Source organism: Erythranthe guttata, chromosome 13, assembly GCF_056151865.1.
Source record: "Erythranthe guttata isolate IM_541 chromosome 13, IM_541, whole genome shotgun sequence".
NCBI lineage: Eukaryota > Viridiplantae > Streptophyta > Magnoliopsida > Lamiales > Phrymaceae > Erythranthe > Erythranthe guttata.
The window spans coordinates 14,831,447-14,848,265 of NC_142545.1; the positions used below are offsets into that span (position 1 = coordinate 14,831,447).

At 37.2% G+C, this 16,819-nt stretch overlaps 3 protein-coding genes across 3 annotated transcripts; 1 reads left to right on the forward strand and 2 right to left on the reverse strand.

Moving 5' to 3' along the window:
- Positions 1–446: 446 nt before the first annotated feature.
- Positions 447–6,346, reverse strand: LOC105968406 (subtilisin-like protease SBT5.6). The gene is made up of 8 exons (XM_088812469.1): positions 6,218–6,346; positions 4,446–4,638; positions 4,141–4,326; positions 3,925–4,036; positions 1,910–2,468; positions 1,736–1,830; positions 1,072–1,640; positions 447–961 (listed from the first exon to the last, which is right to left on the reverse strand). Exons 1-8 carry the CDS (start codon positions 6,344–6,346, stop codon positions 447–449), a joined length of 2,358 nt encoding a protein of 785 aa, XP_088668595.1.
- Positions 6,347–8,161: 1,815 nt separating this feature from the next.
- LOC148765999 (uncharacterized) lies at positions 8,162–9,541 on the forward strand. The gene is made up of 5 exons (XM_088812470.1): positions 8,162–8,180; positions 8,267–8,363; positions 8,436–8,502; positions 8,606–8,761; positions 9,032–9,541. Exons 1-5 carry the CDS (start codon positions 8,162–8,164, stop codon positions 9,404–9,406), a joined length of 714 nt encoding a protein of 237 aa, XP_088668596.1. The 3' UTR covers positions 9,407–9,541.
- A 3,031-nt stretch (positions 9,542–12,572) lies between these two features.
- On the reverse strand, positions 12,573–15,836 carry LOC105968405 (subtilisin-like protease SBT5.6). The gene is made up of 8 exons (XM_088812471.1): positions 15,744–15,836; positions 15,456–15,648; positions 15,147–15,332; positions 14,933–15,044; positions 14,267–14,825; positions 14,086–14,180; positions 13,419–13,981; positions 12,573–13,335 (listed from the first exon to the last, which is right to left on the reverse strand). Exons 1-8 carry the CDS (start codon positions 15,834–15,836, stop codon positions 12,818–12,820), a joined length of 2,319 nt encoding a protein of 772 aa, XP_088668597.1. The 3' UTR covers positions 12,573–12,817.
- Between the last annotated feature and the right edge of the window lie 983 nt (positions 15,837–16,819).

Consider the following 16,819-nt stretch of genomic DNA (forward strand, 5'->3'; position numbering starts at 1 on the left):
ATTATCAAATGAATATTTGATAATCCAATTTTGATATTTAATATTGGAGTTGATTCAATATGCTTGACTTTACTACCATATCAATTTTATATACGAGCAATTTGCTGTAGTCAAAATCTTCGTGTTTTAAAACAAATAATTATATTTACTGGCAATTTTTTTTAATCAAATCAAATAATGAAAGTTTTGTCTTATGGCACATAATTATAAGTTTTATAGATTAGTTTTGGTAATTAGTAATTATGTATGTACAAACTACAAAGAGTAACGTGTTGGTAATCAATATATATATGTTTTTTCGAAACTGAATCTGTTAAACAAACTTTATAAAAACTCTTTAACAACAAAAACAAATATCAGAAAAAAACACACAGAATTAATGAAGCTAAAAATAACTTTCATGGCAAACAGAAGAAATGGGAAATGAGTAGAGCGAGACACATTGATCACACCGACAATAAAATGGGGCTTATAACTTGATGAATCCCATCGGACCAATAAAACCAACCAAATGCATCCACCGGAGCAATAACCATTGCCTGAACCGTGATACTGAAGCTCTGCTTTTCCCCCGTCGCGCTGAAAAACAGCGTCGCCGGTGAGATTGTCACCGAGAAACCCGGTGGGGTAGCAACCGTCACGGTATACGTGGCGTTCCCCACGCCTACGTTTGTAAGGGTCCTTTGCACCGTGACAACTCCGGTTAGTTTAGTAATCGTAACTGACGGATAGTTGAAATTGCTCGGCGAGGGCAAAATTAGGGGGCAGACGAAAGTCGGATCCAACAAATTGCCGGTGGTGCTGCAGAGGAACAGTAGATAATCTTCGTACGAAGCGTCGTACACTAGCCCTGGATCTGCAGCTTTCGCCGGCTGGATGTGCCCTGCCCCGTATTGCAACGGCGTTGCAAAATTCCCTACTACATCTGTTATCAGTTTCCCCAAATTGTTGTTTGCTGTTGCTGCGAGAAATTAGGGCGTACAGATCTTAGAATTTAATCGCAATTGCAGGCTATATATACCTCAAATTTGTTTCAAAGTAGTTTTAATTTATTATATATATATTATATACCAGTGGTCATGAGAGCAGATCTGATGGCGGCGCTGCTCCAATCGGGATGTACGGCTTTGATAAGCGCCGCCACGCCGGCAACATGTGGGCACGCCATTGATGTACCGGAATCGAGTTGGAACTTAACGACTCGATTATCGGATGGGACGCGGAGAGGAGAAGCAGCTTCGCTCCATGCTGCGAGTATATTCAGTCCTGGTGCTGTAATATCCGGCTTTAAAATATTTGGTTCGATCACGTTGGGGCCTCTTGAAGTGAAAGGTGCCATGAACGGAGTTGGGCTGCTGGTGTTGCCGCCTATCAAAGTGATCGCCGGAGTCAAAGTTGCCGTCGGTGCTAGGTCATTTTGGGTGTACCGGTAAACACTCCATTTTCCATTGGAAAGGATAACTGTCCCCGGTATCAAATAAGGCCTGCCGACGACACCTACCCCGTTATAGCGGTTTCCGAGCACCACCGCTACGCCGCCTGCTCTTTGCACTTCTAATGCTTGCGTAGTGTCCCCACTCCAGCAGAACACCGCCTTTCCTACCGTCAGCGCCGGTGAAAGCGTGCCAGCAAAGCATCGTCTATCAAATTTAAAAAAAAAAAAACATCTAATTAATTTATAATTTTTTTTTTTTTTGCTAAGAATTAAGATGGATCAGAAGAGGTGAGTTCAAACCCAGATGTGTCAGATGTGGTGGTGCCTGGAATTTCTACGTCTGACGCATAAACAAGTGGGTACGTCCCCTTCACGAATGGAGTAACTGATTGTCCCTGTTTGTATGCAACATTTTTTAATCATTTTATTCATCAAATAATGATTTCATTTGTATATAGATATAAATAGACGAACCTCTACCACCATGCCGTTTCCAAGAACAACTGGCGACGAAAAAACCCGATCGATGCTACTCGCTCCAACAGTGATGATCCACGGGGAGATATTCGTGACGGTAAACGGGTCGGGTCCTGAATTGCCAGCGCTGCAAACCACCACAATATTCCTTTTAACTGCATGCAATGCTCCAACAGCAATGCCGGACTCTGCGTAGGGCTTCCCGGTTCTCCCGCCTATGGATACACTGAGGACGTCAACTCGGTCGGTGATTGCGTCCTCGAAGGCCGCCAGCATGTCATCGTCCAGGCACGAGCTCCCTCCTCCCTTCACCGCCGGGATATTCCAGCACACTTTGTACATGGCCAGCCGCACCAGTGGGGCACCTCCGGTCGCGTTGCCTACGCCGAAACCGCCGATGGCCGCGGCTCCCGGAACATTTCGGCCGCCGGCGGTGGACGCTGTGTGGGTCCCGTGGCCGAGGGCATCCCTAGCTGATCGGAAGTTGATTGTCGGATCGAGCGGACCGAAATTGGCCTCGAAACCCTTCAAATAGTAGCGGGCACCTACCAGTTTCCTGTTTATAAATTAATTTATTAATTGGGTGCAAATTTAGACCGAATGGTCTGTTTTAATAGGAAAATCAGATGATTGACACGTGGATAGTTTAAATAAAAATATAATTAGTATTCTAATAATTAAAAAAAAAAAAAGGAAAAAAAGAAAACTCAACATTACCCGTAACCCCTCTGACCTTAATTATAATAGGGTCATTTATTAAAAGTTAAGACATAAAAGTGTCACATGCCAAAACAATAGTAGAATCCGATTTATATTAAATATGGACTCATCAACTCAGAATTTAATCTCTTATTAATTAATTGAGATTAAATTAAAAACGGACGTTCCATTTATCACCAAAAAACGGACTCCAATGACTAAGCGACACGTGTACATATTTAACCATAGCTTTAAATGTTCATTAATTGCAATTTACAATCAATTACAACCTCATAATTGAGAACCGTTTACAAAATCATTTTTCCTCGAGTATTGCTATGCAAATATAATTATTTTATTTTAAAATTAACAATGATAATTATGCTGCTTTAAAAAAAAACCACGATAATTATGCTAAATATAATAATATATAACTTTTTTTCTATTTAACTTTTATTTGTAATTAATCTATAGTAAGTTTACTCTATGTTCATAATTTTTTTAATGTTATATTGTAAATAAAAAAAAACTAAGTGACAAATTTAATGTTCATTTATTTAATTAATTAACTTAAAATGATTTTATCTCAATGAGCAACGATTCAATGAAGCAATTCCCAAGTACCAACCCGGAAGGGTGGCCTAGCGGTTGGAGCAAGAGAGTTTGGGTCAATTGACCCAAGTTCGAATCCCCTTGCCAACGGTCGCTAGGTCGAGCTTGTCACACATGGTTAGCCTAGTGTGGTTTACATCTCTCGTATGGTTTGCAAGCTATTATACGAGAGTGTAGGTTTACCCAGTGCACCTATATGGTTGGCTGCGGGTTCCTGCATTACCAACAAAAAAAAAAAAAAAAAAAAGATTCCCAAATACCAAATGTGCCAATTTCCTAGTCAAGTTTAGGGTTTTTTCTTCTTTTTTTTTTTTCTTTTTTGTTTTCTTTTTTTTAATCACTTAAACGTTTCTTCCCCAGAATTATTATTTCTTTTTTTTTATGTTAACCGAATATTTTTACACTAAATTGATATAGAATATAATTTAATTTACTGCATTTAGTAGAAAATATTCATAAAATGAGCTAGTATATTAAGGATCAGAGAGAAAAAAAAAATGGAATTTGGGTTTATAGTAGGTCCCACAATACACAGTATGATAATTCATATTTTATTAAAATTAATTCCACATGTCACTTAGTCAGTGGCATCCGTTTTTTTCAATTTATCGGGTGATCCGTTCCAAATTTGAACCCTAATTAATTACCAAATGATCAAATTTGAATTGTTTCTTTCTTGTTAAAAAAGAAATAATTAGTACCTATTACAGTGAGAAGAATTAAAATCAACACCAGGCTCGCAAAATCCTTTCCAGGTTGCCGGAATAGGTCCCATCCCCAGATCGTTGAAACTCTCCGACTCCGGCCATATGCCTGATAATGGAAAATTAATCATAATTCATAACTTAATTAGGGAACTGAAATTAAAGAAAAAATATTGAGAAAATGGGATTTAATTAATTTATATAATTAATTACCGCTGTCGAGTACCCCGACAACGACATTTTGGCCATAACCAGCTTGATTCAATAGCTGTTCTCTGCTGTTGGCTCGTGTTACGTCCCAATTAGCTTCGAGTAAGCTAATGAAATCCCACGATCTTGTTGTGTGAAGTCTCGATTCTGTGGGGTCGCTGTGGAAAACCGAGATCACACCATCCATCCCTGCAGTCCAATAATTATTTAAACAAATTTCTAGTTAATCAATACTGTAAATTAAAATAGATTAAATTTGTATAACAAATTATGAATACATCCATATATATATATGCTCATGCATGCACCTGATATTTTATGAGCTTCATCGGGTGTGAGCACGGCAGAGAAACCATTGATGACTTTTTTGTAGCTGTAAACTATGCAGGCTTTGGCCGCCTCTTTCGATCCCTTAACGGAGTGCAAATATGAGTGGTGGGCGTCTTCGATTTCTTGGAATGTTTTGTCTCCGACATGCTCTCCCAGGTACACTATGTACACCTATAATATATATACATATATACATACATATCATATATATACTGACAAAATTATTATATACATATATAAAGTGCAAAATCGAAGACGATCGAGATGTAAAACCTTTCGTAGAGGAACAAATGAGGCTGACGAGACATTGATCTTGAGAAGTAGAGCAAGGCAGAAAACAATGGTTAGTAAGTGAATAATTTTCATTTCTTATTTAATTTAAGATGTTTCTGCTAATTATATTTCATCGTCTCATTGCTCGCAGTTTATATATACGTTTAAGTAGGGAATTAGGAAACGATCTGTCACAAATACGTGCTGTTTGCATCTACTTAATAATGATAGCCTGAGTCGTCTCCGAATATAAAAGCCATGAAGACCATTTCTTCCACAGTAGGGAATATCTTTCAGTACCTTAAACCAAAAATTAATTAAAAAAAAAAAACAAAAAGATGGCAATTTTATTTTATGCAAAGCTTCATACAAACCTTAAAAACTCAAGAAGACTAGAAATAATATTATGGGTCGTTACAAATAAGCTCATTAATGGGTACTTATTCGTAAAGAGATTCAGACAAAAAAATCATTTATCAATAAGTCCACATATGGTCCACATTTTTGTAAAAGACTAAAATAGCCCCTCATACTTTAATATCCTGCAATTTCATCCTTAATTTAATTTAACATCAATTTGATCCCAAATTTCACAAATTATTCAATTTTGACCCAAATTGTTTTTTCAATTTTTTCTTCCGGATTTTTTCGCCGGTTTTCGGCGTTGACTTTTTCGTGTTTCTTTTTTGTAACATTTTTTTTTCCGGTTAAACAACAATATTGCTGTGATTGACAGTAATATTAACTATATTACTTTTAAACACAGTAAAATTAACTAAACTACAGTTTAACACAGTAATATTGCTATATTAACACAACAAAACTCATTATTATCACTAGGCCAAAATGCAAGACTGGCGACGTTTTTTTTCGCGACGGTTATGTTTTCGTCGCACGTTTGCGACGTTTATGTGCTTAAATCGTCGCTATCAAGTTTTAATTTAAAACCCTAGCGACGATTCGGGATAAGCGTCGCTAGCAAGCGACGTAAAGTATACAAACGTCGCCAATACGGAAAAAAAAAATAAAAATATTTTTTGTGGCGACGAAAATAGTTTTTCGTCGCTACTTTACATATTTTGTGATTTTATATTTTAGATGTTGCGACGTAACAGGCGGATTAGTCGCAAATATTATAAAAAAAAAAAAAAATATATACGTTGCGACGTTTGTTCATAAACGTCGCTGGGAGTTGCCATTTATTTGTAATTTATTTATATGTTGCGACGGAAAGGTAAAAACGTCGCAAAAGTTTTAGTAATTTTTTTTTTTTTAGTATCCCGGCGACGATATTAACAAAATCGTCGCACAAAATGTGCTCAATTTTTTTTTTTCGAATTTAGTAGCGACGGATTCTGTAATTCGTCGCTAGTTCTCGGATATAGTAGCGACGAAAATAGGAAACGTCGCAAAGATTGACTTATTACTCAATCAGGCCCTAATTAGATCTATTTCCTCCCGGCCTTCTCTCTCAAACTCTCCCCCTCTCCATCTCCTCCGATCTGCCCTCGCCGTTGCCGTCGCCGACCGCCGCCGTCTGCTGCTGAGCCGTCGCCGACATCCGCCCGCCCGCCGCCGCCGTCTGCTGCTGACCCGTCGCCGACATCCGTTCGCCCGCCGTCATCCAGCCGTTTCCCCCAATTCCTTTGCCGTCGCAGCCGTCTGCCGCCAGCCCTCCGCCGCCAGCCCTCCGCCGTTGCCGACAGCCCTCCGCCGTCCGCCGCCAGCCCTCTGCCGCTACTCCTCCAATTTCAAGGTAATTTTATGTTTTTTTAAATGTTTCTTTGTTTATGTTCAAAATTACTTGGGTGTTCGATTATCGATCTATTTTTAGGTTTTTTGTCGGAATTATGTGTTTGTTTGTTTTATGTTGATTTGATGAGCCTGTGTTGCTCGGATATATTCGGAATTATTGTTGCTCGGAATTATGCGAATTGTTCTTGGATTTATGTTGCTCGGAGTTATGTGTTTGCTCGGAAAAACCGTTGTTCGGAATTATGTTTGTGAGTTTGTTGTGCGTGTGTGTGTTTTGGTGAATGTGTATATATGTTTCTTTCTTCATTTTTGTCTGCTTTGCTACTGTGTCGGTGGAATTTTTTTTTTTTTTTTTTTTTTTTTTTTTTTGAAAAATAACTGAAAATTCTGGAAACATAACAAATCGGAAATGTATGTTTCATTGTGGAAATTTTCGAAAAATAACTGAAAATGTCCGAAAAAATTCCGAAAATGAAGATTTCCGAAAATTTCCGATTTTCCGAAAATTCCGATAACAATTTTCCGAAACACCCAAATCCGATCCGATCCGTCCGATTTCCACTCCTAATTATGACTATAAAATATATAAATAAATAAATAAACCTTTTCGGAAAAATATTGAAAAATTGCTTTAAATTAGGGTAAATTACAATCACATCCTAAGGTAAAGCTAAATTATGAAATTTTGAAAAATTGCTTTTAATAATTGTGATCCTTCCCAATTTCTAGGTAATCTTGTTAATTAAAGCATGCCAAAAGATAGGAGTTGGGTTTTATTAGGTGATCGTCGGTTAGCAGCATATCAAAATGGTTGTGTGGAATTTATGGATTTTGCCTTCGCTAGATGTGACGTTGATAATAAAATAAGATGTCCATGTAGAGACTGTAAGTGTCGTAAATGGGGGGATCGTGAATTCGTTCATAAACATTTACTTTGGAGGGGTTGGGATAAGATGTATGGGCAACGCCGATGGACTCTGCATGGAGAGTCCGAAGAACAATACATTGGCGATGAAATGAACAATACTAATCATACAGAAATACCCGAAGTTGCAATTTCAAATGAATTTGTTGATGTACGTGATAACATGGAAGACTTACTGCATGCGTGTCTTCATCACGATCATCATCACGATCAAGAAGATCTGCACGAAGAACCCAACCCCGAAACTGATGATTTTCGTACCCTCATTGAAGAGTGGTGCATCCCCGTTTATGATGGATGCCGGGTATATACTAAACTTTCTTTTGTCATGGAGTTCTACAAAATTAAGTCTCGTGGCAAGATGAGTGATAATACATTTACTGAAACCCTTCAGTTAATGAGAAAACTTGATTTTTTAAATATACCCGACTCTTTTTATGAAGTTAAGAAGCTCATCGGTAAATTGGGGTGTGGTTACGTCAAGATTGATGCGTGTGAGAATGACTGCATGCTGTTTTGGAAGGATGACTTGAACTTAAATGCATGCAAAGTGTGTAATGCTTCAAGATGGAAGAATCCAGTAGAAAGTTCAAGAGGGTCGTGTCGAAGGATTGTGGAGAGCATTTAAGGTATTTGAAAGTTCAAATTATTTTATTTATTTCAGTTATTATAATTATTTTGTTATCAATTAATTATGAATTTTTTTGTATGCCTTTTAGGTAACGTGGAAACTTCCTGAAAATGAGGCTACGAAGAAATGGTTCAACGAGACGGCCAATTGTCGTTGGAAAGATGCAAAAAATAAAAGATTGAAGGCGGTTTTTGATAAAGCGCCTAACCTTGCAGCTGCTAAGGCAAATCTTCCGGATAGGATTAGCGCTCAAACTTGGGAGAGGCTGTGTGATCAGTTTCATTCTATTTCTACTCCGGGGATGATGGGAAGGTAATATGATTTTAATTTATGATTATATTTTCATATGTTTATATGTATTAATTTGTGCAATATTTTTCACAGTCCAAGTCCACTAAATGCAAGGACTCAAGAAAGAAAGTGTCGACAGACCACCATTGGGGTCGAACAAGTATCAATAGTTGGTCCTATAATCATGTAAGTGGCTTAATCTATAATTTTAATTTATTTAAGTTTATATAAAATACATACTTATTGTATAATCTATTTTTTAGTTTAAAAAGTTTGGCAAAAATCCTACCGTGGTTGACACGTATAAGAAAGCCTACATGGGCATTGATGCGTTGAGGGAAACCGGACCATCTATTAGTGAGGAAGGAGAGACAGAGCCGTATAACGGGACAGCAACTCCTGAACAACTTCTCATTTCGGTAAGTAAAGTGTAATTATATTCTTCAATCGGTAGTATGTTTAGATGTGTGGCTATGGATTTTTTTTTTGAGTAAATATGGTTTTGGTTATGTTTAGATGTGTGGCTATGGATATTCTTTATATGTTTAGATGTGTGGCTATGGATATTTTTTTTTTTTAATATGTCAAGTTGTTGTTGTGTACTGGTAAGGATTTTTTTTGGGTATGCTCGTATTTAGATGTTATGCTGTCGAATTTTTTGCTAAACTTTTGTACATAATCATTTTCAGGCTGATTTGGAGCGAATTTATGACGAGACCATGCGTGATGGAAGTGACGAAAGCACGGCCAACTCGACTGCAATTGAAAAGGTTTTGGGAAAGAGTAAAGGCCTTGGAATTAAAAGTTCAAGCACAAGGATTGGAAAGTCGAGATTTTCTTCGACTCCATCAGACGTGGAGATTCAACTGGAGATTCAAATGAAGGCAATGCAAGAACAAATGCAAATGAAAGACGAACAAGTGAATCGATTGGAACAACAATTGAACGAAAACCGAGAAACAAATAAAGTTAAAGATGAAAAATTTGATCGATTAGAACAGCAATTGCAGGAAACCCGAGCTCTTTTGAACAACTTGCTCGAGCGTTTTAATGGTGGAGTATAAAAACGAGATGAAATTAGTGTGCCTCTTGAACTAATACATTTATGGTTTCAAGTTTTTATGTAATTTTTGAATTGATGTTCGTGTTGTATTTTGATATTTAATTGGTAATCGTGGTTTTTAATATTTTTGAGTAAATATGGTTTTGGTTTTTTTTTTTATTTTTTTTAACAGGGGATTTTATTTGTAATAAAAAATAATTAAAATAAATAAATTAATCAAAAAAAAAAAACGTTTGCGACGAAATATAATTCAGTGTTCGTCGCAAAAAAAAAATAGAACCGGGCGACGAAACAACTATTTCGTCGCCCACAGATTCGGTGAACTTGCGACGAATTAAACAAAATTCGTAGCAAATACATGCGACGATATTAGTTTTCCGTCGCTAACGATAAAAAAATAATTTTTTTCAGAAAATACGGTTTTTGCGACGAATGTGTGGTTTCGTCGCCAAGCTTTGCGTCGTAATTGGATTTTCGTCGCTGACTTTGCGACGGGGCATTACGCGACGAATTTTTAATCATTTGGCGACGAATTTAAATCGTCGCTAAAGACGAAAAAACGTCGCTACGTGACGAATTTCGTCGCGAAATTTCGTCGCCAGTGTTGCATTTTGGCCTAGTGTATTGTGTAATAGAGTAATATTACTATGTTGACCGTTCAACAAATGTAAACATAATAAAAAGACAAAAAAATTAATATTACTGTGAGTGACAGTAATATTAATATAACAATATAGTAATATTACCGCCAACCACAGTAATATTACAATAATAGACAGTAATATTATTACGTTACTCCGTGAATAATTCAAACAAACAAAAAAGTCCAAACAAAATAATAATATTGACAACCTTGACAACAATATTACTATAACAACAGTATCCGTCAACCACAATAATATTATTGTGTTTACAGTAATATTAGAATAATAGATAGTATTATTACGTTTATTCCGTGAATAACTCAAACAAAACAAAAAATTCAAAAAAATAATAATATTGATGTTGTTGACAGTAATATTATTGTGGTTACAGTTATTTTACGGTCAACGACAGTAGTATAATTACGTTGACTTGTCAACAAATCAAACAAAATAAAAAAAAATAACAAAAAATAAAAATAATAATATTACGTTAATTCACTGTCAACAGCAGAACAATTACATAAATGTATTGTCAACGGCAGTACAATTACGTTAATTAACTGTCATTGACAGTATAATTACGTTAATTTACTATCAGTGCCAGCACAATTACGGTATACGTTTAGTGGCAAACGTAAAAAAAAATCAAATAAAAAAAAAACTTAAAAAAACACTAATAAAAGTCAACGTCGGAGACCGTCGGTTAACGCCGGAAACCGGCGAAAAAAATCCGGAAGAAAAGAAAAAAAAAAGTCAACGCCGGAAACCGGCGAAAAAATCCGAAAAAAAAAAAATCGACACCGGAATCCGGTAGCAAAAAAAAAATTTGAAAAAAAAGAGTCAAAAGTAGATTTTTGTGGTCAAAATTGGATTTTTGTGACAAAATTGATTAAATTGGAGTTTCAATTAAGAATTGGGTATAAATAGTTGGGGGTAATATTGACATATACATGAATGTTTCCTTTATTTATAATAAATATTAAACGGATGGGCTTATTGGTGAAAAAGATATAACTTCTAAACCTAAAATAATAAAGATATTTGGTTGAGGACTTATGCACAAAACCCTCATAATATTTTGTTATTAATTCAACTGTTTGCTACCATTTCTTAGTCAGTATTTATATATTAATCATACATTATCATGGTAACCAGTAACCACAACCTGAGTTCATTATTTTATTCCAAATGGTTATTTCCCTGTTGATGATAAATTAAGCACATTCCCAGTTAATCGAGCACATCAATTGTTATTTTATTTTTAATTTTTTTTAGTATTATTTTTATACGACTATTGAATAATAAGAAATAATATCTTATTATTGCATTTTAGTTAAACTATATATTGAGATCAATGTGTACTCGGAGTAATTCTTGATGATGCTGCCAAGATTTTTTGTTTAATATTTGTGGGTCGACCCAGAAAGTTAGTAAAAATATCAAACATCAAATAACGTCTAATTATACAATTATATAGTTAATAATAACTATTTTTTACAACCAAACGATACCTAAGTGATTTAAATATTTGATTGTGTAATCAAGTGACCTTTGGTTCGTAAATTTGGTTATTTGCTTGTTTAATCGTATCTTAAGGATCCATTATAATAATACATAAAAGTAAGCTATATACAATTTGTTATAAAAGCAAGCTATTATCCCAATTTTTTGTTTTATTCCTGTCTTATGTATAATAATACAATATTTTTTTATTAAATCATGTGCAAGCAATAGTATACTTTTATTCCTTAGGATAAATACATAAATTATTTGTACCCGAGATTAGGTGTAATTACAACTAGACCCCATATAGTGTATAAAATTTAAAAAGTATCCCCTTGAGGTTTGATATTAGCTAAAACATACCCATTAACTTTTTTAAATTGCATTTTTATCCTTGAGTAAATAGTGCGTAAATTACACTGTTCTCCTTCCAATTAGGTCTAATTACATATAGATCCCTCGTATTGCGAAAAAATACTACAGAGTACAGCTACATCCCGTAATATTAAAATCTTTTATCTAAAAATTAAATTTAAACTCATCACAGAATAACAATCAAAGGTCCTGATGGCGTAACCCGCAAGGGTGGCCTAGCGGTTGGAGCAAGAGAGCTTGGGTCAATTGACCCAAGTTTGAATCCCCTTGTCAACGGTCGTTAGGTCGAGCTTGTCACACATGGTTAGTCTAGTGTGGTTTACATCTCTCGTATGGCGTCGGAGGTCAGTGTTCTAACGGAGACAAGTAGTTTATTGTTTTATTTCATTCAGAAAACCTTAATTTTATTCTGATTTTTATATTTTTGAAATTCATTTTCTCGTTGTAAATTTATTAATTTTCGAAATATCATTTTATTCTCGTATCGGCTGAGTGCCGTCACGGCGGCGGCGGCGGCGGAGCTGCCTGATGGTGATCCTATCATTAAGTTAGGCGGTGACTGTGAGAGTGGGTTGATTTGGGTGGAAGGTGAAAAAAATAGGGCGATACTGGTTAGGGTTTCAAGGAATTATAAGAATTGCAATTTAGTCCTTCAAATTAGATTTATTTTACAATTAAAATTGAAATATTGATCCTAGTTATTAAAAGGGTATGGATATTGGATACCTTTGATTTCTAAACATAAAAGTATTTGCTGATATTTTTATTTCACAAGCATAATTAGCAAGAATTCAATGAATTCCTGTTCACTTATTATAGCACACACACTGACACACATGACAGGAGGCAAAGCAAAAACAATGGCAGTATTCAAGATTTCCCAGAGGTGATTACACCGTGTTTATTACGACGGGGCTTCTAACAACATGGGTCCCGTCAAACCAAGCATACCAGCCAAATGCATTACCCGGAGCACCAGCCGCAGCCGCAACCGTAACACTGAAGCTCTGTTTCTCCACCGTCGCGCTGAAATGCAAAGTTGACGGTGAGATTGTGAACGTGTAACCCCGTGGAACAGAAGTCGACACCGTGTATGTGGTGTTCCCCACTCCTACGTTCGTAACGGTTCTCTCCACCGTCACTGCTCCGATCAGGTTAGTTATTGCAAGTGACGGGTAGTTGAAATTACTGGCCGAGGGTGGAACTATCGGACAGGTGAAAGTTGGGTCCAAGAAATTGCCAATGCTGCTGCATAGGAAGAGAAGATAGTCGGAGTAAGTAGCGTCGTATACGAGGCCCGGATCGGCAGCTTTCGACGGCTGGATGTGGCCCGACCCGTATTGCAATGGGGTGGCGAAATTCCCGAGTGCGTCTGTTATTAGATTGCCTAAATTGTTGACCGGGCTTGCTGCAAGAATAATTAGCACATGCATGAATTAGTCTTGGAAGAGAATGTAATGAATTTAAGGTGAAATTTAATTAATTTTATACTGGTGGTCATGAGAGCAGATCTGATGGCGGCGCTGCTCCAATCGGGATGTATGGCTTTGATAAGTGCCGCCACGCCTGCAACATGTGGGCAAGCCATCGATGTACCGGAAATAATGTTGAACTTAGCAACTCGATTATCGGATGGGACGCCGAAAGGAGAAGCAACTTCACTCCATGCTGCCAGTATATTAAATCCCGGTGCTGTAATATCCGGCTTTAGAAGATTGGGTTCGATAACATTGGGGCCTCGAGAGGTGAAAGGGGCCATGAATGGAGTTGGGCTGGAGCCGCCTATCAATGTCCTCGCCGGAGTCAAGGTTGCCGTCGGTGTTGCTGTAGATTGGGTGTAATTGAAGATTTTTAAGTTTTGATCGGAAAGAACAACACTTGCCGGAATCACATAAGGCGTTTGGGAGACGCCTACTCCATCATCTGGGTTTCCGAGCACCACGGCTACGCCGCCAGCTCTTTGCACTTCTAATGCTTCGGCGGTGCTCCCTCTCCAGCAGAACACCGCTTTTCCTGCCACCAGCGCTGGCGAAAGTGTCCCAGGGTTGCATAGTCTATGTAATGAAGAAAAAACATCTTTCGTAGTTGATTTTCTATTCGGCGAAAAAGTAATAACCGTCCTGTTTATTTTATTCGATCAATAAAGCTGAGTTCTAACCCGAATGTGAGATTTGTGGTGGTGCCCGGAATTTCTACATCCGCTGCGTAAACAAGTGGGAAAGTTCCCCTCACGAATGGAGTAATCGATTGTCCCTGTTCGTACATGCAAGATTTGGAATCATTGAAACGCCCATGAAAATAGAAATAATGATTTAATTTGCAGTATTATATACTCTAACCTCTGCCACTACACCATTTCCAAGAACGACAGGTGACGAAAAAACCCGATCGATGCTACTCGCTCCAACAGTGATGATCCACGGGGCGATGTTCGTCACGCTAAACGGGCGAGGCCCCGAATTGCCAGCGCTGCAAACCACCACAATATTCCTTTTCACGGCATGCAATGCTCCAATGGCACCCCCGTCGTCAACATAGGACTTACCGGTGGTCGAGCCAATTGAGACACTGATGATGTCAACTCCATCTGCGATTGCATCATCGTAAGCCGCCAGCATGTCATCGTCCAGGCACGTGCCCTCTCCTCCCCGATCCACCGGTTTGTTCCAGCATACTTTGTAAACGGCCAGGCACACCAGTGGCGCCCCTCCGGTGGCGTTCCCTAGGCCGAAGCCGCCGACCGCGGCGGCGTTCGGAACATTCCGGCCGCCCACGGTGGATGCTGTGTGGGTCCCGTGGCCGTTGGAATCCCTTGCTGATGGGAAGTCGATTGTGGGATCTAGCGGACCGAAATTGGCCTCGTAACCCCTCAAATAGTAGCGGGCCCCTACCAGTTTCCTGTCAAATTAATTACGAAAACGAAATTCTTTAAATTCTTTCGTTTTTTCTTGCTGAAATGAAAGAAGTTATTATTATTGTTATGATATGATGATGGATGAGAGTACCTATTGCAATGAGAAGAATCAAAACCAACACCAGGCTGGCAAATTCCATTCCAGGTTGTTGGGATAGGTCCCATTCCCACATCACTGAAACTCTCAGACTCTGGCCATATTCCTATATATTGTTTATGGAAGTTCATTTAAACAGTGACTTGAATTAGAGAAAATTAATTAGTCATAAAATATTGAAAAATGGTTTTAATTTTGATTTAATCACCAGTGTCGAGTACGCCGACAACGACACTCTGGCCGGAACCAGCTTGATTCAACAGTTTTTCTCTGGTGTTAGGTTGTGTGGTATCCCATCTAGCTTCGAGTAAGTTCATGAAATCCCATGATCTTGTCGTGTGCGGCCTCGATTTATTCGGGTCGCTGTGAAACACTGAAATCACACCATCCATCTCTGTCCAACAATTTAATCAAATTTATAATCAATTAATTACATACGTAAAATAATATATTCATGCATGCATGCATAAATATATATTAATTGGTCTATTTAATTAAATATGAAGCCAGTAATCACTTGATATTTTATGAGCTTCATCAGGGGTGAGCAGGGCAGAGAAGCCATTGATGACTTTTTTGTAGCTGTAAACGACGCACGCTTTTGCTTCCTCTCTCGATCCCTTAACTGAGTGCAAATACGAGTGGTGAAGGTCTTCGATTTCTTGGAATGTTTTGTCTCCGACATGCTCTCCCAGGTACACTATGTACACCTATACATATACATATATACATACGTACATATCATATAGTGACAAAATTATTATATACATGTGTAAAGTGCAAAATCGAAGATGAGATGCAAAACCTTTCGTAGAGGATCAAATGAGGCTGATGAGACATTGATCTTGAGAAGTAGAGCAAGGCAGAAAACAATGTTTAGTAAGTGAATTATTTTCATTCTTATTTAATTTAAGATGTTTCTGCTAATTATATTTCATCGGCTAATCGCTTGCAGTTTATATATACGTTGAAGCAGGGAATTAAGAAAGGATCTGTCGTCCTAAACAATGCTTTAATGTTTGCGTGCACTAAACAATGTACGTTAGTTAGTAAGACCAGTTCTTCGACAACGATGAATAATATAATTCAGTTACTTAATTATTACAAATGGCTAATGACTTCTTTTTTAAAACTACCAATCTGACATATGAAGAATTGGCCCAAGCATGTTTGAAGTTTCAACCTTTTATTTATTTTAATTGTTTTTTTTATAATTATCGACACGGTGGTTCGAATCCCGGTTCAAATGACGTCGCACTTTCATCATATGGGATGTATTCGGATTTATGTAACAACGAACAAGGTCAATTTCATGCCAAGCTATGGAAACATCATCATAGCCTAAAATATATACGTCACATTGTATTTTGTCATTCAACTGTTTATTACTAATTCTGTAGTTCATTAATTTATTCCCGAAATAATTTTTCTTTTTCTTTTTCCCACTGAAGATCAAGCATATTCCCCAGTCAATTGAACACTTCAACGACTCTCTCTCTCTCTCTCTCTCTCTCTCTCTCTCTCTCTCTCTCTCTCTCTCTCTCTCTCTCTCTCTCCAATGGAACATGTACGACGGCTACTGATTATTAATATTGTGGAATTTGGGAGATTCATGATGATGACGTCAAATTTTGTTATTAATTTGCTGGTTCAATACATTATTTAATATCCATTATAATAAAAGCAAGGATAAATTTTATTTTTTTAATTTATTACACCAAATTTGACATGTTCATAATTCCTCTTCCCTTTATTTGATAATTTTATATAATCTTAAAATTGGCTCATATTAAATATTATTAAAAAGCCCTTTAATTATATGCTATATATAATTATTATTTTACAGATTTAGAAACTAATATGTAGTATTCCAAAAGTCCA